This window comes from Podarcis bocagei (assembly GCF_964188305.1).
Source record: "Podarcis bocagei genome assembly, chromosome: 7".
In the NCBI taxonomy this organism is placed as follows: Eukaryota; Metazoa; Chordata; class Lepidosauria; order Squamata; family Lacertidae; genus Podarcis; species Podarcis bocagei.
This window is the reverse complement of record NC_138132.1, coordinates 90,872,132-90,895,699: the sequence shown is the minus strand read 5'-3', so window position 1 is coordinate 90,895,699 and position 23,568 is coordinate 90,872,132. Positions and strand designations below refer to the sequence as shown.

The following is a 23,568-nucleotide window of genomic DNA, read 5'->3' as shown; positions in this document are numbered from 1 at the left end:
AATAGTGCCACTGTATTCTGCTCTGGTCAAACCTCACCTGGAGTACTGTGTCCAGTTCTGGGCACCACAGTTCAAGAAGGACACTGACAAACTGGAACGTGTCCAGAGGAGGGCAACCAAAATGGTCAAAGCCCTGGAAACGATGCCTTATGAGGAACGGCTAAGGGAGCTGGGCATGTTTAGCCTGGAGAAGAGGAGGTTAAGGGGTGATATGATAGCCATGTTCAAATATATAAAAGGATGTCACATAGAGGAGGGAGAAAGGCTGTTTTCTGCTGCTCCAGAGAAGCGGACACGGAGCAATGGATCCAAACTACAAGAAAGAAGATTCCACCTAAACATTAGGAAGAACTTCCTGACAGTAAGAGCTGTTTGACAGTGGAATTTGCTGCCAAGAAGTGTGGTGGAGTCTCCTTCTTTGGAGGTCTTTAAGCAGAGGCTTGATAACCATATGTCAGGTGTGCTCTGATGGTGTTTCCTGCTTGGCAGGGGGTTGGACTCGATGGCCCTTGTGGTCTATTCCAACTCTATGATTCTATGATTCTAAGGCCTCTGCCTCCACCGCAAGGCCTCCATTGAGGCCCGCGACAGCCACAGACATACTTCTGGAAGTGTGGCCTCAATGGAGACCTCACGGTGGAGGTGTTGGCTAAGTGGCTGTGGAGGCAGTGGTGGGCGGGCGGCTGAGCAATGGAGGCCTTGACCTAGCCTCGGCGGACAGCAACAGTTCAAGGTGGTCTGGGCCTCATTTGTAGGCAGGGGGGCAGCGGTGGTGGGTCACGCTGCGCTGAGCGCCCATCTTTGTGAAGAGGCCTCCTCTGCCCCCTCAATATTGCAGGGCTCAGCCCCCTGTCTACAAATATTACAGGGGTCGAGGCCTCAACAACCCCATAGAGATGGTGGCTATGGTGGGTTAGTATTGGCAGATTGCAAGTGTGCAGAGCTTGGCAGCAGTCACAAGGTGGGTTAAACATGGCCAACTGCACTGAAGAGTCAACAGGGTGGGTCGGAACTTAAAAGAACAAGAGCAAATCACTACGAATCTATTGCTAGGAAATGCTTGGAAGTCACCCATGAAAATCAGAAGGGCTAGAATTGTGTGCCTGGGCACAGGAGGGTGCTGTGAGTATTAATTAGAAAATTGAAAGTTCCTTCTGGTGAGCACAAAGCACCCATTCCCAGATGAGGCCACCTGCTGCCTCTCTGCAGGAGTCCTTGCTCTGGGCTTGCCACCTTCCAGTCAGCCCCCTTGATTGTGAGTACATTATTCTACATACCTCTGCCTCGGGTGTGTGACCACATCATTCATTCGCTGCCCAATGCATCTCTCAGTGTGAAAGTGAACCTTCTCAGGAGCAACTCTGGAGCTTTCATTCCAAAGGGTGTGGGTGTGAGTGTCCTCTAGTTCCCAGAGATGTGGGAAGTGTGAGTGTAACACATTAAACTCTGTGGAGGCCCCATGTCAGTTGTGGGGGGCTCACAAATTATCCCCTAATACGTGCAAATGTGGTATTAGGATCTGGAGTCGGCAGAAACTCGCGACCCACTAACTCACAGAAAGCTTCCTGGAGGTTTCTTGTGTGCATGCTGTAGAGGGATAGCATTTGACTTAGAAAGCTTGCTTGTAATTTTCTTTCAAGACAGAATCAGTATTATTTTGACCTGTTGTTGCGGAGCCCCTAAAAGGCATGGGGCCCGGAGGCCGGTTCCTACTCTGCCTATTTGGTAATCCAGCCCTAGTGTAACAGAAAGAAAAGAAGCAACAGCGTGGATCATTTTAAAGCAGGGAAAAGATGCAGGGAAGAGGATCTGGATTGGGATCCAGGTAAGATTTAGGGGGCTTTAACCAGTTGTCCCCACTGTGGTCCTTAGCTGGATCAGGGCCCTGGGCCTGCCCTTTGCATTGGAGGAAAGTTCCCCTTTACACCATTGGAAGTGCCCTTGCTGTTTACTAAGCAAATACCCATAGATGACGCCATTGCAATTGCGTGGACAGCGCCGCCCTCTCTCGTTCGGACCCAAGTTCACTTGTTTAGCAAAGCATGGGATACTCCCACCTTTAGATCTCAGGAAACAGGGATTTATGTTCCCCCACCCTTAACAACTTTTTAGGGCAATCCTATGCGTATTTCGTCAGAAGTGAGCCCTACTGTGTTCCATGGCCTTTCCTCTTTTTCCCTATTGTAAGAGGCACAGGAGACTGGCTTTTCCTTTCCATCCAAGAAGCGTGGGCAGGAAGCAGGAGCTCCTGACGTTGCTGCCCTTGGGAGCTCTGAACCTGTCCATTCACAGCCTGGTCCTGCTTGCATTTGGTAGATGGAGGGCTGGACATCATGGCAGGCGTGGAGTCCTTGCAGATGTTAGTGCCCAAATAGTGGGAATGTGGGAGGGGGGCTGGGCCAGATCCAGAACATTCTCCACTCTTGTGCAGTCAGCTGCTTCAATGGGCCAGTTACCCTGATATGGAAGAAGGCAGCTTTGTCTGCTGGTACGAAGTGTAGTGGTTACTAGCATGGTGGGCTGTAGTGGGTGTTAAAGGAGGGGTAATAGCTCTGGTGGGAAACACGTCGTGCTCCTTCTGGGGTGGTTTGTGCACCTTTGGTCCCCACCATGTACTCAGCTCTTACCTGTGGCTCCTAGAAGCTGTCAGCCTGCGACAGTGGCCACAGCCTGGGAAACAGCTTCAACTGACCAGCTAAGCCAGGTGAGGGTAGCTGATGGGTCTCAAACCCTCTGCAAGTGTGGGGGTTCACCTGCATGCAAAGACAGGCTCCAGCGGATTGAGCGGACAAGACCAATACTGCATTCAATGCTCAAGAAGGCAGTTTCTGCCTGTGCTGTAGAGGAAAGTGAGGGGCAGGTGGGGCTCTTCAACCCGGGAAGGTAGCCCATCTAGAAGAAGGAAGACTCTGTTCCTAAACCTAGGCTAAGGAATAAACCCTAAGGCAGTTGGATGGTGCCTTGTTACTCCTCCTTTTGGCAACTCCTGCAGCCAAGGTGGTGCCAAATGTCTTGCTCTGCTTTCCTTTGGACCACATCAGAAGAAGAAGAAGAAGCGTTTGGATTTGATATCCCGCCTTTCACTCCCTTTAAAGAGTCTCAAAGCCGCTCACATTCTCCTTTCCCTTCCTCCCCCACAACAAACACTCTGTGAGGTGAGTGGGGCTGAGAGACCTCAGAGAAGTGTGACTGGCCCAAGGTCACCCAGCAGCTGCAGGTGGAGGAGCGGAGACGTGAACCTTGTTCACCAGATTATGAGTCTACCGCTCTCAACCACTACACCACACTGCCCCTCAGAGAGGTTGGGGGGGGGTGTTTGTTGTCTGGATTGTCCAGGACCTGCAGACACACTGCTGAGCCGAGAGGGCATTGCAGGGGGTGCCACCACACCACAGTGACTTAGAATGGAAGACAAGAAGCGGGAGGGGGGCACCATATTTTGGTCTTGCACAGGGTGCTGCTGAAATTTGAAAGCCCCAAGTCTGCTACTACATTTGGTTGTCCACTGTGAGGACAGGATGGTGGACTAGATGTGCCCCCTTTGGATCCTCTCCAGGTCACATCTGCTTCACAGGCCACACCCCTCGCCAGCTGCTCTGTGTCTTTGAACTGGGATAGCGCCTCTGTCTTCCCTGGATGGAGAGGGGTGTGTCTGTGTGTGCATAGGACAAAGTGAGAACAGGATGCTGGGTAGATGGGACGCTTTCCCGCATGACCAGGTGACACATGGCTGAGTCAGGCAACAGAGCAGACTGAGAGGCTCGGGAGGAAGGGACTGATCCTGGCCGAGGAGATCTGTGCTGGGGTCCCCAGTTCAAGAATCATAGCTGACCCTCAAGCGGCTGGAGGGAGCAACACAAGAGAGCAATGAGTGCAGGAAAATAGTTGTGGCAGCTTGCAGGACTCTGAGGGTTAAAATGCATGGATAATCTTTTTATCGCTCTCTCTCTCTCTCTCTCGTCTCTTCCCCCTTCTCCCTGGAGACCACAGGGGTTGAGTGTGAGTTACTGGTAAGCGGATCCTAGTTGAAGCAGGGAAGCAGGGATTCAGGGGCTCAGCAGGCGCTCCAGGCGGACGAGGCTGACCCCACTACTGATGGGAGTGACAGCTGCCCAGGTCGTGCCCCCCAAGAGCCCCTGGCCACAGAGAACAGCCAGAGAGGGGGAGGAGAAAAGGGCTGGACTCCACGGAAAGAGAAAGGAGTTTGTGGACTCCTGCAATCGGGTTAGAAAGTGAGTGAATCATAAGTCGAGGGGAGGGTGGGAGAGAGGGGAAATGGAGAGCAGCCAGCGAGAGAAAATCCAAATTTGGAAGCGGCCTGCCTTGAGAGGCCAGGAGATCCAGAGAGGCAGTCAAGCGGAGGAAGAGGCAAAGCGTACGCAGGTGGAGAGGGGAACAGGGTCAGTGCAGCAAGAGGCAGGCGCCCGGCTCTCTCCCAAGGCAGCCCGAGCAACTTTGCAAGTCAGGGGAGCCCAAGGCGGAGGGGAGGCGAGCCTGGCAGGGGAGAGGCTGCCGCGGAGTCTGCTGGAGTGCAGCGGGATGCCCCTCAATGGAGAGGCAAAGGCATCAGCGTCGTCAGGGAAGCCCGTGCGCTACCTGGAGGTGCGCCTCAAGATCCGCGACTACCGGCACACCTGCAAGAAGCAGCTCTACAACCTCATCAGCTGCTTTGTCCGCCTCATCTCAGGCAACCTGTCGTCTGAAGGTAAGCCCAGGGGTCTGCCAGCAGCTTGGAGAGGCAGCTGAGGTCACCAGTTGGGCTTGCTGGGTGGTGCTAGTTACTTCCCTGGATGGTTCCGAGATGGGCTTGGAGAAGCAGATTAATTTTTGCGGAAGGCGCTTGAGCCCTCCTTGAGGCCTACGAGGTGGCCAGAGGGACCTCGCCCTCTAGGGAATTCTTTGGCGCCCTGCAGATGCTTTGGACCACAGCTGCTATCAGCCGCAGGAATGCGTGGCTGATGGGAGTTCCCATCTAGAACACCTGGAGTGCAGCAGGTTGGTGCCGGCTACAGACAGTTTCCACTCCGTGGCCCATCTTGTTTTCCTCTCTTTGCATACTTCCCCCTTAGCGGGTACTTGGACATCGCGGCTGTTGCTTCTTCCCGACCCCAGATGTGGAAACAGCTGGCACTTCTGAACCACATGTAATGTTACTTTTTTAACGCGCCAGACCTTTGTTACCCACAAGAGAGGTTTCTGCAACAATAGTTGGCACCTCCAAAAGGAAAAAAAATAAGTGGTGGGTTCTGGTGGCACCCGGGTCACAGGGTGGTGTTTTTCAGGAAACTGGTAGATTTCCAGCTCAAGGGCTCAGCGCAGAGAGAGAGACTCTGTTTCAGAGAGAGTAAGTCATCTCCGGTGAAAGTTTCGTGTTTCTTGCCTGGGTGTCGTACAGGCAGGAGTGTGTGCCGCTGAAGATCAAATGAAAGTGATGTTGCTAGGATGACAAGGTATAATGTTAATTAATCCTGGGCACTGGCCTTTGCTCAGGTGCCTGCTGGTGGGATGAGTTCCTCATAAAGGAGAAGCCTGCACTCCTCCCTTGAGCTCTGCACATGTGGCAGCTGTTTAGCCAGGGGACTGGCAGCAGAATGTGTGAACTGGCTCAATTGGAAAGAATTCTTCATTCGGTTTTCTTTTCTCCCCGCCTTCGGTATTTCAGTATCACGCCCACCAGAATATTATAGTCTCAAAAGACATAAGCTTCCATGCCCTTCAGTCTGCCTTTGGTGAGTTGAATCAGGTTGCACAGATTAATCGGCCACAGCTGTAATTGATTAATCTACTGGTGAAATTGCTCAAAGTTTGGAAAGAACCCTCTGCCTTTTTCACACTCTCTTCACACTGGCCTTTTCCTGTCTCCTGCTGCCAGGGTGCCCATGCGCCTTGTTTTTCAGAATGGGGTCCTCTAATTGGAGGCCAATCCACTCCAAGTATGGCTTAAGTGGTTGCATCCAATGTGACAGAAGCCAACTTCCACTTGGGCAACAGAACGTCCACTTTCTTGCCTGCCCCACCCCCTGCAGCCCCCAAATCTGCTCCAGAGAGTCCTCCAACCCTTCGGAGCAAATCTGGGGGAAGGGGAAGTGTTGTTGCGTGTGTGGAAATGTGTCCTGCTTGTGCACAAACACCATTGGATACAATCCAAAGACCTGTCTTGATTGAAGTTGTCGCTTCCTCCTGTACAACAGGCTGAGCAGGAAGGCACATGCGTCACCTAGTCACAAACAATGTGAATCGGGGTCGTCTTTTTAGATGATTTATAAGTGGCACCTTACCTGCTACATTAGCATAAACGAAGTAGCGGGCTTCTGAAGTTGTCATTGCTTCGTTGCATTTTTTTTCCTGTGGCAACAATTACACATCAGGGAGCACCCTTCTTCTGTTGGGGGGCGGGCTGCAGTCCCTGTGGCACTCCATCTCTCTCTCTCTCTTCCTCTTCCTCCCTGGCAGGGACATTGTCCCTTCCCATGGATGCCAACTGACTGTACTTGACTTCCTCCTGGGCACCCACTTAGTTTCTCTCTCTTGTGACATGGGCAAAACCTCCAGACCCAGCAAGGGATGAGATAAAAGCCATGGTGTCTGTGTAATGGAGTGTGCAGCACACACTATGGCATGGGTAGGCAAACTAAGGTCCGGGGGCCGGATCCTGCCCAGTTGCCTTCTAAATCCGGCCTGCGGACGGTCCAGGAATCAGCAAGTTTTTACATGAGTAGAATATGTCCTTTTATTTAAAATGTATGTCTGGGTTATTTGTGGGTCATAGGAATTCGTTCATCCCCCCCCATATAGTCCAGCCCCCCACAAGGTCTGAGGGACAGTGGACTGGCCCCCTGCAGAAAAAAGTTTGCTGACCCCTGCTCTACGACACCCAGGGATTCTGGCAGAAGGGCTTTGCAGTCTTGCTCCAAGGAGCACCAGGGCAGCTGTCAGGCAGCTGGAGCTCTTGGCCTGGACTTTGCTGTGCAGCAGCAGCAGCAGCAGCCCCTCCTCATGGCGGGGGAAGGCACTGCAGCTCATTTGCCCAGCCAATATAAACTTAGGGTGTTTTGAGGCTGCCCCTATTTTGCATGTGGGATTCAATCACATACTGCCCAATTAAGGGTGTGCAACAAGAGTGGGTTTGGAGGTCTTGCATTACACACCTGCTTCCCCCATGGACACACACACATTGAGCTTTTTTGCAGTAAGGAAAGTGACATGAAATGCAGGGGGTAGGTGTGGGACAGCAATTGCTGAGACACAATCTCATCTAACCTGCGGACAAAAAAGTGAGACTGAATGTTCAGTATAAATAACGGATGTTGCCTAACCTCACAAATTTGTGCAAGGTCCAATCTCCTTCTTCTCATGGCCATTCTGGAGGAGGAGGTCATGGTGCAAGTTGGAGGCTCACTGAGGCTCATTTCTATTTGTTGTTTAGTTGTGTCTGACTCTTCGTGCCCCATGGACCAGAGCACGCCAGGCACTCCTGCTTCACTGAGGCTCATTTCTATAGTGCTAAATTGTGATTTCGCCTTGCACCCAAACTTTCACCCACAGTCTCCCTCTCTGGAATTTAGTCCCAACTTCAGTCATTCATTCCATTACTGATATAGTATTATAGCATTCCACTCCCCCCCCCCAAAAAAAAATTTCTTTGCAATGGCTGGTTTGGCTGCCACTGGTAAATTTGTAATTAGAGGCTTGTGTTCCTTTTGCGCCATACTGTCCAATGAACCCAACGAGATCACAGTTGGATTCAAAGACACACTGTCATTTAGTGATTTTTTCAGGATGCTTTCAGACGGAAGTGTAGCTGTACTGAGTTGTTGAAAACTTCAGACTCTGCGCTGAACCTGTCCAACCACTGAGCTTGCCACTTTTCATGTACGTATGAGGTCTTTGACAAATAGGTGTATAGATTTTGGACGCTGAGGCTTCAGATTTCACGCAGCGGAACAAAAAAAGAGAAAGAAGGCAGTAGGCTTCAGGGGAGATGGAAAAGTAAGAGAAGGTCAAATGCAGAGTAACTTTAGGAATCATTGATGTACGAGATAGTGTTGACTTCAGTCCAGCTGAATCAACCTTTGCCAGCCAGGTGCTGTCCAGATGTTTTGGACTAAAATGCCCATCAGCATGTGCTAACTAGGGCTGATGGGAGTCAGAGAAGGCTGAACTAGATGATATCATCAGGAAGGGACAATTTTGTTTGGAATGAAGTTTGTTGTAATTTTAAAAAGCGCTTGAGCACGTCAGGCCCCGAGTGGTGCCAGAAGTGGCAGAATCCTGCTGCTGTCTACTCAACGGAACTAGATTGTGTTGTGCCCAAATGCTCAGAAAATTCATTAAGAACCCCGTAACAGAACAGATGCTGAGGCCTAGCAAAAGGGGGGGGGGGAGAGGTACTGTAAAAGTTATGGTTGGCGAACTTTCTTCAGCCTTGCATGCCCAGGCATGCAACACCACTGGTAAGCAAGCGGATGAAATTGTGATATCGCTTCCCACTCCGAAGAGGACAAGGTGGAGTGCAGTAAAGTGGTGAAAATCTTTGCAGAGGGTTTCATGGGGAAGAAAAATACTTTTTTAAAAAGCTATGCAAAGCACCCTCTATTTCACACCTTAGGCTAACATCTCTTGCACCTTGGTAGGTTAAGTTGAAGACATGTAGCACAAGTTTTAACCAAACACTATTCAATTGATCTCTCCTTAAAATATTCTTGTCTCTGGTCCATCTGAGATCTCCTGATGTGCTTTTGGTAGCCTCAAGGTTGTGTCATCAATTGAAGTCTTCAAAGTAATAAACTGATGGAAAGCCCCCCCCCCCATGCTAGACCTGCAGCTGTGTCAGTCTGTGGTGCTAGTTGCAGCCCCTGCAGCTCTGAAACTCCCTTGATCCTAGAAATAATCTCACTATTATACTGGCATTGAAATCTTTGATGTCTGTGTATTTGTCTACATTGTTATTGTTTTATGACGTGTGATGCTGAGGTGGTTCTGAAAAACCTGGATCAAGCTAGGACAGTAGCCAGGTCAGGGCTGTGCCTGTGTTCCGGTGGGAGGGCCAGTGCAATGATGCCACCCACCTTGTCACTGTCCCATCATAACTCCGTTCAGGTAAGCAGCCATGCTGCTGCTGTCGTTGGGAGGGTGACACTGAAGTTCCCCACCACCCCACATGCCGCTGCTGCACCCAAGCCATTCTCTGCACGATGGGGTTTCCAATCATAGCAGAACTTTGTGGTGCCAGTCATAGGGGCAGAGGACTCATCCGTCTGAGTTTCTGAGAGTAGCCACAGTGAGTTGGTTTCTCTGTCCTTCATATGATCATAAGAATAGGCTGCCAGATCAAGCCAATGGCCCAAGGGCAGTATCCTGCTCTCACAGTGGCCAACCTGATGCCTCTGTTGGGAATCCCGCAATCAGGATTCAAGCACAAAAACCAACCCTCTCCCCTCCTGTGGCTTCCAGCAACTGATATCCAAAAATATTTCTGCCTCCAGCCATGGCCACTGTGGCTGGTAGCCACTGCTAGCCTTGTTCTCCATGAAGTTGTCTAATCCTCTTTTTATATCACTGCCTCCTGTGGGACGGAGATCCATAGTTTAACTAGATGCTGCATGAAGAAATATTTCATTTTATTTGTCCCGAATCTTCCCACATTCAATTGCACTGGATGTCCAAGAGCTTTATTTTTATGAGAGAAGGAGGAAAACTTTTCTCTGTCCACTTTCTTCATACCATGAATAACTTTATATGGTTCTGTCATGTCACCTCTTACTCACTTTTGATCGTTTTGGTTGCCCTTTTCTAAACATTTTTCAGCTCTGCAGTATCCTTTTTGATGTGAGCAGTGTCTTTTTTCTAGGAAAAAATGTGTCGTTACTCACCAGTGGCTCCTGCCCCTGCCCCTCCATGACCACCACAAGTCCGCTTATCCCCCTTTTGGGGTGTGGCAGCTCCACCCCCCCCCCCGTCAATGCAGAGGTGGGATGCCGGGCGCTTGTCTGGCCGGAGCGTGAACTTGGTCTCGTGCTCCCGGCTTGAAATCTGCCCTGCCTCAGCCTCTCCTGTATTGGCCAATGGCAGGCTGGCACAGAGGGCTGGGCTCTCCAGGAGCCAGAGGGAACACGCAGGCTTCCCTCAGGTCCACTCCTGGGAAATTTCAACAGCTGTGCCAGCCCCCAACTCCCAGCTCTTCTTTGTCAGATCAACCCACCTTTAATTTTGCATTTTACATAATAAATTGGCCTTGCTATGACTGTGGTGGTCGCCGTATTAGTGTGGCCGGGTAGGAATTTGCCTATCAGGCAAATTGGCTGCGCCCTGGAGGGTTTGCCTACCTCACAGCATCATCACAACTCTGGTGGTTTAGGCACTGGGTGACCTTAGTCTTGGTCGGGGGGGGGGGTTGTACCTAAATAGGTTAAATAGGGTATCCCATTAAAGGGGTCCATGAAGGAGTTGCTTCTGTCCATATGCCCAGATGGGGGGCTTGGGCCTCAGTGCTCCTAGAGGCAGCGATCCCTGTGGGGATCCCCCTATTTGACGTAAGCCCTAGGAATCCCCCCCTGCTGGGTTGACCCTGATGTCATTTCCGGCAGATGGGCCGGAAATAAATGCTTACCCATTGCCTGTGCCAAGCCACTTCATCTACAGTCAATAAAGTTATGGCCTGATTTGATCCCATTCAATGGTGTTGTGTCTTTTACTGTTTTTTTCTCTGAGTGGAGGAGCGGGGAGTGCGCAGTCCAGGCCTGCCAGGCGGCCAGGGCATATGCAGCCGGCAGCAGGGCACAATGCACAGCAGGGGAAGTGTGTCATGTGCCACACCACCCATTCTTGTGCTCCTTGGGGAGCGGGACTTGTGCGCTCCAGCCAGCCCTGGGGGGGGTGCATGCCGCAGCTCCCTAAGCGGCTGAGCATCTCTGGGGGAATGCCAGTCTTAGGTGCCAACTCCCTGGGGCCCTGGGTACCCAAGCATCCACAAAATTCCCCATGAAGGGGCTGGGCACCCACAAATTTTGGTGCCAGGGCCATGCACACTGCATGGCACCAATGGCCATGGTTGTGGGGCCAAGTACTGTGCACCAGTGAGTACTGCCAGCAAAAATGTGCTAGATGTGAGATAATATAGTATTTGAAGTGCAGTTGCATCATAGATTTGTATAACGGCACTATGATATCGGCAGTGTTATTTTCAATTCCTTTCCTAATGATCCCTGGTGTGGAACTGGCCTTTTGCAGAGCTGCCACGCACTGGGTTGGAAACCTTTCCTGTTTGTTCCGCTTGGGCAAATCTGGCAGCAGCTGCTGTTTCTGGACCTACCAGATGCTGGTGCTCTGTGCCCTTCACTGTGGAGTACCAAGGGCCATTGCACCCATTGGAAAGATGCTTTCCTTGCAACAACATCCTGTGTGCAAAAGAGGGGCAGTAATTTTCCTGAGTCATGTGAGCACCAGGTGACTCATGCTGTTGTTGTGGTCTGAAGCAGAAGGTGCTCCCTGGCTCTGGTGATTGGCAGGCTGAGGTAAAGTGCTGCACAAATGTGGTAATTGAATCGGTCTGCTTGGCTGGATCTCTGCAGTGGCTGGGGGTGAGGGCGGCTAGGTGCAGTGGCAGCTGAGGTCAAGGTGGGCCATCTGTAGCACCAGAGCGAGACAGGCATCTTTAAATTTGCTGCCTGCCAGCAGCAGTAAACTTTCCTGTGCTGTCTTAATTTGCCTGACGCGATGCAGCAGCTGAAGCTCCACGTCCTGCACACAAGTTGCTTCCGTGTGACAAGGTGACCATGCGTCCCACTTTACAGAGGACAGTTCTCTGTTTTGATGGTGCATCAGGAAATCAGAGAAACTGCTTTGGACACAGCAGAATACCCATTTTACAGAATAAAACCTGAGGATGCTCAGAACCTACCCCAACCCTAAGAAAAATAATACCTGCACACAACCCAAAACAAATAAAATGCAGTCAAAAAAAGGTTGCTACCCCAAAACTAGTAAAATAAAATAAAAAGCCTCCACAGGCACTCAATTTCTTTTTAAATCTGGTTTCTTTTTTTTAAAGTTTGCATCTATACATACAAGTTAGAAAATTTAAATGTTATGAAAATCTGTGTCCTTTGTCATCTTCTTTCTTGGCCACATCTAACTGGCCACCCTAGTGATGAAACTGGGAAGTGTCTCCGCTGGAGTCCTTTTCAATGCAATATTTTCCTCGAAGAGAGATTGACTGTTTAAAAAAAGTGTTAAGCTGAGTCAGGACACAGACGCCATACAGATTTTTCAGGGAAGATCCATTGGGCAACAGGAGGAAGAAGAAGTAGAAGAAATTATTCCCTGGTTGTTCTATGCAAATTCTGCATTTAAATATAACTTTTCCACTGGGTAGTCTTCCAGGGAGCAGAAACCAGAGATGGCTGAACCTCTTTTTCCACTCCTTCTCCTGAATCTGAACTAGTCCAGAAATCCAAACATATTTTGGGCTGGCCTAAAAGCTTTTGCTAAGGCTAATGCCTTCCTTCCTTAGTGAAGCTCTTTGGAGCAGATGGAGAGTTCTCTCCTGCTGCCTAAAATGCCTCCCACAAGTCTGGCTTCCATTGTGACATCGCAGCATTCAAGGGTTTCCCAGTCCTGTCATTGGCAGGATGTTTCTCATCCTAGTACAAACTGTGCAAGGTTCCTGGATTTCCCTTAAGACTGAAAACTTTCTCAATATCTCTTTCAAAACTTTCTTAGTCTTCAACTAAATCACAGCAAACCAGCCATACCTCAGTATGCTTTGCATGGAAAACATCCCAGGTTCTTTCCCTGGTGTCTCCAGTTCAGCTGGGAAAGAGTCCTAGCTGAACCTCTAGAGAGCAGCTGCCAGTCAGTGTAGACAATATTGAGCTAGGTGGACCAGTGGTCTGACTTGCTATGAAACAGCTTTCTTCTGTGTTCTTATGTTCTAACCATATGGGCAACCCCCCTCCCACCAGCAAGGACTGAGCACTAGTTCATGTTGTGATGATTTGACTGATTGGCTCAGAGGCTGCCTGCTTGCATCTTCTTCTGCAGCGTCCTCATTAAACGGTGCTTCACAAAGGGTTTCAAATACTGCTGGTTAATTGTACATAACTTACCCAGACCAAGCTGTTGTTGGTTTCCTCTCTGCAAGGCCGTTCAGCCATCTGCTTGTCTGTAGGCGAAAACCTCACCAAGGATGCTCCAGATTGGGGCTTAATTTGCAAAAGGGCCCTTTAGATACTGCAACAAGGTCATTCCCCAGAGGGGGCAAATATGGATTAAATGGCGGGCCTAGATCAGGATGCAGCAGGAGATTTAATGAGCTTCAAGGAGGCAGAAATGGCTGTGCTGGCTGTGCTCTTCCTTCACAGTAAGAGGCAGAAATGCTTCTACATGGCCATTGCTGGAAGGCTCAGGAGGGAAGACGGCTCTTCTGTTCTGGTCCTCCTTGTGGGTTTCCCACAGACATCTGGTTGACCACTGTGAGTACAAGATGAGGAACTAGATGGGCCACTGACCTGATTCTGCAGGTTCTTCTTGTATCCTTAGAAAAAGGATGAGGAAAGCCAACTTCCTACAGAACCTAGGGGGAGATGAAGCTGTGGGGTGATGGCAGCCAGAGAAAATGTGATCTCACCAGCTTGTCATCTGCCCATTCCTGGTGTAGACAGTCCTGACCTAGATGGGCCAAGGATCTGACTCGATATAAGGCAGCTCTGTATGTTCTTCCTCTGTGTTTGGGTCAAATATCCTTTCTTCCCATTGCCATCCTGGTTTGCCTTGAAGCACATGAGGGACACTTCAGGCAATGGCCTAGGCCAAGTGTTGGCAGCAACCAGTGCTGGACAGATTTAGGAGTAAGGTCACCCAGGCAACATCCTGGGGCATTGGGCTGGAGTGGTGTTATGACCTTAGAAGATGTTTGTCACTCTTGATGGTATTCATTTTCAATTAATCAACTAGCATCTGAAATGCAAAGAGTACAAAGAGTTCAGAAGGTGTAAATAAATATGGATTTCCATGTGTGCTTGTATGACAGGGATAAATTGTGGAAAGTGTAGTTCCAAGTTAGGAAAGAAACCATTAAAGCGGGACCCTGTCTTCTGGTTGTTAAAATGCTTTATTTCATTTCTGCACTTTTCATTGCTGTTAGTAGTTTGCATTGATGGTTTTATTGTTTTTTTGTATAGCAGCTGTGTGCTTTTCATTTGTTGTACACTGTTTAGAAATGTCACCATATTAAACAGCATGGAAATGGCCTTAAATGAAATGAAATGGATATGAATGCAGTTTTTTAAAAATACAGGAATTCACAATTGAACCAATGCAAGGTGGAGGCACCCAAGATTCTCCTTGCATGGGACGCCATTGACTGTAGGGTCGGCCTCTTCCTATGTCAGCAGCATTGATCCGGAGGAGGGGAATGCACTTAGTTGCCCTCTGGTGCTGAGGCCTCTTGAGAACGTGAAGGACAAACGATGGGAACTTGACTGGCGCAGGAGGAAGGGAAGTGACCCAGATGAGACACAAGCAGCTCCATTGGATTGGAAAAGTGCAAGGGAAGCAGAAGCGATTGTTCTGCCCTCCTGGTAAGAGACTTTCTAAAGTTAGCTCCTTGGGGTGAATTGGAAGGGTCTGCCAGGGTGAGAGAAGATTAAAACTTTTGCATTGGTTTGTTAACTAGCAAAGTCTTAGTTGACTTGATACTTCACAGAAAAGCAGCTGGCTTCAGTTCTCCCATTTGTTTATCATTCCAAAATGATCTAAATCGTTTCTTCTTTCAAATATATTCATGTTTTGTTGCCCTTTTCTCACCCAAACATAACTTTGTAAAGGTATTCATAATGGCGGAATCCAAAAGTTTTATGAACTCTTCCTCTATTATGGGGATGGGGAATCTGTAGCCCTCCAGATGTTTGCAGGACTCCAACTCCTGTCAGCTCATCCAGGACAGCCAGGGCCCAGGGATGATGGGAATTGTAGTCCAACAACATCTGGAGGGAACCAGCTTCCCTATCCCTGCTCCATTACTAGGCGTTTATTTGCTGCCAAGAATCACGTGGAACACAAGTTGTCCCGTCTCTCTGCTTACAGAAATCAGTCAATGATAAGTGAAATGTTGAGGGGTCAATAGGAAATGAATTGTGATAAATAGAGAATGAAGAGTCTTTAGGGTTTGATATGGCTTAAGACAAGTCCTTCTGGGCATTGTTGTAGCATTGTTGTAGTGGGCAGACGGAGGCCCAGGGTTGCCTACAAGCAGAGCAGGATGGCAAGGTCCTTCCCTGCCACCTGCCTGTGCCTCTGAGCATACCGGTTCCATTTAGTGATCATTTAGTCACCCCAGGGATGACTTCTCCCCATATGAACTAGCCTAGACCTGCTATCTTCATCAGAGGCTCTTCTCTGCACTTGGGAGAGGTGCAGAGGGGTCCCCCACCTGTGTCATGGTCAGAGCTTTTTTCAGAGGGAACTCACAGGAACTCAGTTCTGGCACCTCTCAGGTGGGCACCATTGTCATTCTAAGAGAACGAGGGAGGTGTTCATGATGAGTTCCGGCACCTCTTTTTCTAGAAGAATAGCACTGGTAATGGGGAGGTGCATCTGGTACCATCCTTGCCAGTCTTTAGGAACCAAGCTAAGACCTTTTTGTTTACCCAGCCTTTGGTTGATTAATGTTGCTTTCTTCTGAAGTGCACATCTTTTTGTGGGGTGGTAGAACTTGTCTTTATTAATAATATGTTGCTGGATGAACATTTTATGTATTTTGTTCTGCTCGTTGTTTTGTTTTTCTTGTTTAAAATTGCTTTTATGTGCTGCATTTTACCTTGTCAAATTGCTTTGAGAGTTTAGACTGTATTGCATGGGTAGGCAAACTAAGGCCCAGGGGCCGGATCCGGCCCAATCGCCTTCTCAGTCGTGTCCGCGGATGGTCTGGGAATCAGCGTGTTTTTACATGAGTGGATTGTGTCCTTTTATTTAAAATGCAACTCTGGGTTATTTGAGGGGCATAGGAATTCATTCATTTCCTCCCCAAATATAGTCTGGCCCCCCACAAGTTCTGAGGGACAGTGGACCGGCCCCCTGCTGAAAAAGTTTGCTGACCCCTGCTGTATTGTGTAAAGTGACTGATGAATGTAATTGAGGATTACTATGCTCATGCTCATGGCATGGAGGAGAGAAAATGTTGGGTGTGAAATCCCTCCCTAAAAAGTTAATGTCTGCAGTTTGTAATGGTCTTAGGAGGGAACACAGGAGGATTGATGCAGATGAACAAACTCTTTACAAACATATGTACCGTATTTCCGCATAAATCTTCATCACAATGCTGTGCTTTAAAAACACCCTTTTTATGTATGTGCTCACTTAAAGAGCTTGCAATGCAATCTTTTCAGGGGACAAGGAAGAGGAGGAAGGGAGTCTAACGGGAAATACATTATTTTGGCTCAAGGAGACCCAGTGTGACCTTGGCACTGAAATCCTTGGACCAGCTCATCTGTGCGCCCTCCTCCTCCTGCTGCTGCTGCTTCCGGGGGCTTATCCTAGCACTCATGCATTTTTCAGGAGAGTGGCTTCCTGTGTCACTTGCTTCGCGATTGAAACTGATGGAACAGGAGAGGAATAGGAGGCCCTGAGAAGTATAGACTTCAGTCCCTTAAAAAACAGGGATAGGGGCCTGGGTGGTTCATCATCCCTGAACACTGGCCATGCTGGCCAGACTGATGGGAGGTGGAGTCTGTCAGCACCTGGGAGGCCACATGGGTCTCCCCTGAAACAAAACAGTTCAGAACTCTGAAACCTCTCTTTTGTTTTGTTTTCCTGAGACTGATAGTAAAATTGTAGAGTTGGAAGGGACCACGAGGATCATCTAGTCCAACCCCCTGCAATGCATGGATCTGCGGAGGTTCGAAGCGATGACCCTGAGATTGAGAGTCTCATGCTCTACTGACTGAGCTGGGGACGTGGTTTGCATTCTGCATGGTTGTGTCAGCGAGCCTGGGGCAGATGTTTTGGACAACACCTCCCATCAACCCCAGCCGACACGGCAGTTGTTTTTTTATTTCTTGTATTATTTTCATTGTTTCATTGCTTGCTGACCTGGGCTCCTCTGAGGGGAGCAGAGGGAGGGAGGGCAGAATAAAATCAACAGCAGCAGCAACAACTTGATGACAGTTTTCTGTTGGTGTCCTGTAAAGAGCTGAGAGGGAGACAACTTCTCAATTCCAGAGTAAACCTCTCCCTTGTAATCTTGTCCTCTTCCACTAGGGGGAAGCAGTGCACATTGTCCACAGCAGAGCTTTCCAAACTCTGAGCACAGCCTCCGAAAAAGCGCATCTTTTGGACTCCGTGATCACACATGCCACATGGGTCCTGCAGCTCACATGGGGGCACGGGGGGGCGGGGGCGGAGAGAGAGACATCCCAGTTTTGGAACTCAAGATGTTGGAGGGTATGTTGTCCTGGACCCTGTCTTCTAATTTGTTGGTTCTATTATGCTAATTAAGTACTGACATGGCACACATGTCGACAGCTATATGCACACCTTGGGGGTTTTTATACAAAAAATTCCCAACCCAAGACATGTGCAAAAGCAGAGTCAGGCAATGCTAAATTTCCGTATGCAGTTTTCTGTTTTTGTGCAAATCTGAGAAATCAAAAATGGGTGAGGAATCCTCTATTTAGGAATGCACTGGAAATAGTGATGAGCATAGTCAGAAAAGACATGAAAACCTTGAGGAAGCCGTGGGTGTGGAAAGGGAAGCAGCAGAAAGTGATCCATCCACCCCAAAACACCAGAGCAAATAATCTGCGACCCAAGCGAAGCAGTTTGGAGCCCAATTTCCTACAACTTGGTGAGTTTATAGAGGGAAAGCATCAATATTGTTATTTGAGGGTAATGTCATGTGGACTGCCCAAATTTAATGTGACTGCAAAGAGCTGTAAACATACAGCCAGCTCCAGTTTGGAGAAGCCCTAAGCTCTCTCTCTCCCCCAACCCAGATCTCCTCATGGGCTGTTAGGAGGCTCAAACACCACTCTGAGACTTTCTCAAATGAAGGATGAGATAAAAATGTAGTCAATAGAAATAAATAAATCATGTCCTGGGGATGCTGGTGATCAGCACTGTTATTCCCCCCCCCCCTAACTTGCTTCAAGCTGCCATTTACAAATGAAGCAAAAATTTCCAGTCAGATTGTTTAGTACAGTTTGCAACAGGAGTTAAAACAAAGCTTGTCTTGGGTGGTTTAGGATTCCTCATCATTGCTTAAGGAAACTTAAAGATACTAGGCAGCACCCCATGAATGATGTAATTTTTGTAACTTTAACAATGCTGTTACATTCACCATCCTAGCACCTTCCAGCTGTTTGGGTCGACAACTCTCACCTGCCCCAGCCACACTGAGACACCAGGTTGGTGATGTCTGCTTTAGAGGCTGTGTGCACCTGCCTCATGTACAAAACTTGCGCTAATTTGATGATTTTTAAAACGGGGCAAAGCCTCTTGGCCACCACAGCAATGCCCTGTCATTTCTCCAGCTGCTGGGCTTGTATTACACCTGTGCAGAAACAAGTATTCTTGCCACGTTGGTGTTAGTTCAGGTGCCAAGTGCTGGGTTTTTTTGGGGGGGGGGGGTCATCCTCACTTGAAGAAACAAAGCCAGCTACATCCACCCCCAGTGCACTGGGCCACTAAAAATTACATGGATTTGGGTTTCGTTCATCCAGGCCAGAGGATGGACTTTACACTTTCAGCAGCAATGCTAGAAATTAATGTTCTTCACTTCCTTGCAGAGCTCTTAAAAAAAGAAAAGAAGCCACAACACCCCCATGGTTTGGAAAACTCATGCATGACACACTCCTTTCTTAAGAGGTAACAAAGCTTTTGCAACTTAGGACAGAGAGGGAGAAAGTGGGATTGTAGTGATTTCATGATATGTACCGCTGCCCTGAACTGGAAGCCTGCTTGCCATGAATTTGCTGTCATAAGCATATTGTGGAGAATGCAGCAAGGAGTAGGACCCATGGACAACACCACAAGACTCTCCAAAGCTTATTATTATTTATTAATACAACCCTTCATCCAAGAATCACAGGGCAGCTTATAGTAACACACAGGCCCTGCTTACCAGGGGAGTGGGTGGCGCTGTGGTCTAAACCACTGAGCCTCTTGGGTTTGCTGATTGGTAGGTTGGCGGTTCAAATCTGTGCAACGGAGTGAGTTCCTGCCAACCTAGCAGTTCGAAAGCACACCAGCAAGAGTAGATAAATAGGTATCACTGTGGTGGGAAGGTAAACAGTGTTTCCATGTGCTCTGGCACTCGTCATGGTGTCCTGTTGCAACAAAAGTGGTTTAGTCATGCTGGTCATGTGAGCGGGAAAGCTGTCTGTGGAAAAAACTGACTCCCTCAGCCTGAAAGCAGAGATGAGCGACACACTCCATTGTCACCTTTGACTGGACTTAGCTGTCCGGGGTTCCTTTACCTTCATATTTACCTGCTTACCAAACACAATTGTTTGGAAATTGGAAATTGTTCATTGGTGAGCATTCACATAATGAATCCACAATTTTCATTGATTCCTATGGGAACATTTCTAATCTCGGATTTAGCCAATCTTTCTTTGCTTTCCTCCATGGCTTCTTCCTGAAATGTTTGCAGCCAACCAACAAAAGAGAGACCAGAAAAAAACTTATTTGTCCAATCTCTCCTGCTCTCTGAATTGTCTGATCTCCCTCCCTGCCTGCCTGCATGGTTTCTACCTGAAAATGGCTGCCGTTGACCAGCAAAGCACAAACAAGCAAGAAAGTGAGGAAGTGGGCAAACTCCAGGAAACAAAACAGTACTGACCTCCCCATGTTTAAAATCAGCCCAAGGCCTGGGAGAAGAGGAATGTTTTCTCCTGGTGCCTAAAAAGGGCCTTGTTCTGAATAAGTTCCTAAATGAAAAGGCAGGCCATATCGCTTGAAGCCTTGGCAACAGCCCCAGTGATAATGTATTGAAAATAATCCAGCCATGACCGGGGAGGGAGGGACCCCCGTGATTCTGAATCTTCATGGGTAGTGATAAAACCAGAATGCAGAAACTGCTAAGAAATCCTACTTGCGTTTTAAAAGATGTGATGGTTTTCTGTATCACTTTTCCTCCCTGAGCTACAACTCTCTAGCTAATAAATTGACTCTCTAAGTAATGCTATAACTCTCTTTCTAACACAATAACTCTCTAATGCAGTTACTCCCCCTCAAATCCTGTCTCTTTCCACCCCACTCTCTAACAACTACACTCTAAAGACAGACTCTTACCAAAGATCTTGGGCATGTTATCCAGCAGGAGGAAACACCACAATGGAAGACGTGCCATTGTTACTTAGCAACCTTGCTTAACAATGGATTTGCTCCTCTTGATAGCAGTTTTTCATACCTTTCACTGGTTTATGCCATTGTATTTTATTTATTTGTGTTAACTAAAAAAAATCAACCCAAAAACTAGACCACCCCACATCCAGTGGATTCTAGTGAGTGTTCCATCAAAATACACCATACAATTGAAGAAAGCAACATATTATGCTTCAGGCAAAAGTAAGGTTGAGAGGCAACAGAAAGCGAAGCAGAATGGAGGCCACATAATCACTGGGCAAATCAAACACTTGCAGCCTGGTACCAGAACAATTGTCAGGTAGTTGTAGCCAGTGGAACCGTTACGCATTGCGTATGTGTTTCAAGTATGTCAGCATTTTTATTAGCTTAAGAACTGCGGCCGGATGAGACCAAAGTGGGGCCTTCTGGTACAGCATCCGGCTGTCACAGTGGCCAACCAGATGCCTCTGGAAGACCCACAGGCAGGACTTGAGCGCAAGGGGGGAAGACTCTCCCCTCCTGCAATTCCCAACAACTGGCATTCAGAAGCTTGCCTCCTCCAACTGTGGAGGCACAACAGAGAAATCACACTTAGTAGCCATTGAGATACTTATTGTCTATGGATTTTTCTAATCCTCTTTTAAAGCAGTCCATGTTGGTGGCATCGCTACATCTTGTGGGAGCAAATTCCATATTTTAACTATGAGCTTTGTTGTTGTTTAGTCGTCTTGGTCGTGTTCGACTCTCCGTGACCCCATGAACCAGAGCATGCCTTGGAAACTCTCACTTTCTTCTCAAAGCTTCTCCTTTTTTATGTCCATGGAGTTTTCTTGGCAAAATACTGGAGTGGTTTGCCAGTTCCTTCTCCAGGTGGATCACATTTAGTCTAAACTCTTGGTTATGACCTGTCCGTCTTGGGTGGCCCTGCATGGCATAGCTCAGAGCTTCTTGGAGTTATTCAAGCCACGACAAGGCAGTGATCCATGAAGGAGTAACTATGAGCTACGTGTGAATAAATGCTTCCTTTTCTCTGTCCTGAATCTTCCAACCTTCAGCTTCATTGGATATCCTTGAGTACTCGTGTAATGAGAGCGGCAGAAAGCCTTCTCTGAAGGTATTAAAAAAAACCATAAACACTATTCCACATCAAAGCCATTGCCTACAGCAATTGATTTCCCCCTGCAATGAAACTATTCCCCCTGCTCTTTGCCCCGTCCCATTAATGATGTGGCTAAGAGCTAAGAGACCTCTGGGACTGTCATACCAGCATTACATATGATTGGGGAGCATCGTCATAGATTGAATCAGGAAACCATCAGTTAAACTTTTAGATACCTATACTACATATTTATGTCACATATATACCAGTTTAATTGTTGTGACTTCCTGCAAAACAATCCTGAGAACTGTAGCTTGGTAGTAGGTGCCATGAATCATCTGACCATGGTTTTTTAGGGAGAGGGGGTGATGGTAGAACTGGTTTAAGTGTGTGATGTGGACACATCTTTAGCTTGCTAATATAGGTTGTTTCTAGACTGGTGCTCTATTCAGCATAAATTCAGATTGTACAGTTAAACTGGATTGGGAGGTATTGTGCAACAAACCACTTGCCCAAAAGTTCAGACTTTTGCAGCAAGGAAAGTGATGGGGAAATGTGGGATAACACTTGCCTTGACAACATGGTCTGTTCTCACCACAAAAAAATCAGGACAAATGCTCAATAAATAGGTTGTTTGTAAGTGCCTTTATTGTTACAGTTTTACAGTTATATGCATGTCTACTTAGGGGTAAGCCCGTTGAAATTTAGTGATGCTCACAGCCAGGTAAATGTTTTTAGGAGTGTAGCCTAAAATTCCCTAAGATTGTGAAGGGCCAAAACTCAATGGCAGAGCACATGATTTGCATACAAAGGACCCCAGGTTCAAACTCTGGCATCTGCAAGTGAAACAGCTCCTCATGTGTGCAAGTTTGGCACATGCGTGGCCGCTGACGTATGTGCCATTTTCAGCACTAGCAGGGGGCGGGGTGGGCTTATGCATGTCCCTCTGATGTGCCTGGTGCCTCGGAACACAACCGCCACATAAAAGAGGAGTTACCTGTATTTTGTGATATTTCTCAGTTTTAATTCCCTGACACCCCTAAGGCCTGGCTCCACACTAGGACAGGTCTCAGTTGCAGAAGAGTTGGGGGGTTTTCATAAGCAGTGTGGGTAAAAGAGCCAGAGGCTGGCCAAAGTCAAGCTGAGGGCCAGGAACCAGAGTAGGCAGAGCAGTCATCATCATCATCATCATCATAATAATAATAATAATAATAATAATAATAATAATAGTAATAATAATAAATTTTATTTATATCCCGCCCTCCCCAGCCGAAGCCGGGCTCAACAATAAAACAAATAGATAAATAGCAAGAATGAGAACTCCTTGGACAGTTGATCAAAGGTCCTCACGTGCAACTTTGCAGTACCTAAACTTACCTCCTGTCAAGCAAACACAAGTGGTATCAGCTCCACAGAAAGAGATGGAGCATCCCACATTTCATGCAAAGGTGTGAAGTAATCAGACAAAAATAATGCCCACATTTATCAGACAGTGTTTTCCTCCCAGCCTGATGCATCCCAGTTCTGCTTCTTGCCATTTGTTCTTCAAACGCCAACACTTTTTTCAGTTTGGTGGTTGCAATGGCCATCTTGGTTCTGTGGTTCTAGAAGTCTTTCCTTGCTTTAGAAATTGAGAAGCGAGAGAGAGCAAACCTGACAAACAGGGGCTGGGGGAAAGACACTTCAAACATCCAGTTCCCAGCACAGGCTGCTTGCAAAGCAAAATCAATGCAGTTTCAGAACCCACATCTACTACATTTGGAGATGGGTTTAAATTCTGGGAAAGCCTTATAAGCTGTCTTACGACTAGGGGGGATATCTTCCTATATGCATAAAAATGTAAGGCTGTCATCTTGCAGCCCCTATTAGAGGATTTGTAGAGCTGCATCACAATCTTGAGTTTACATAAAGTGCACATCCAGATTTCCTTTTGTGCTGCATTATACAGGTAGTACTTTCCCCATGAAAATCTTTACCACTGAATTGGAGCAAATGGCAATCTGTGGGAAACCTGAATTGCTGTTTGTTCTGATTCAGCATTAAAGAGCGGGTTTTCTCAGGGAAAGTGCCAGGGCAAAAAATAAATGATAAAAGCGCTCAGACACAGTGCTTTAAAGCATGGACCG

At 47.9% G+C, this 23,568-nt stretch overlaps 1 protein-coding gene across 4 annotated transcripts in view; it reads left to right on the top strand.

Annotated features, from left to right (window-relative positions):
- The window catches only part of KCNIP3 (potassium voltage-gated channel interacting protein 3), a 128,402-nt gene that overhangs the window by 38,065 nt on the left and 66,769 nt on the right, over positions 1–23,568 (top strand). For 2 of the 4 annotated variants that reach the window (XM_081201011.1, XM_081201010.1), the window contains exon 1: positions 4,261–4,705. The exons of the other annotated variants lie outside the window; for them this stretch is intronic. In XM_081201011.1, the coding sequence (XP_081057137.1) occupies positions 4,276–4,705 (430 nt within the window). In that variant the 5' untranslated portion in view covers positions 4,261–4,275. Of the gene's footprint in view, positions 1–4,260; positions 4,706–23,568 lie in introns of those variants that run through there. 4 annotated transcript variants of the gene reach the window in all.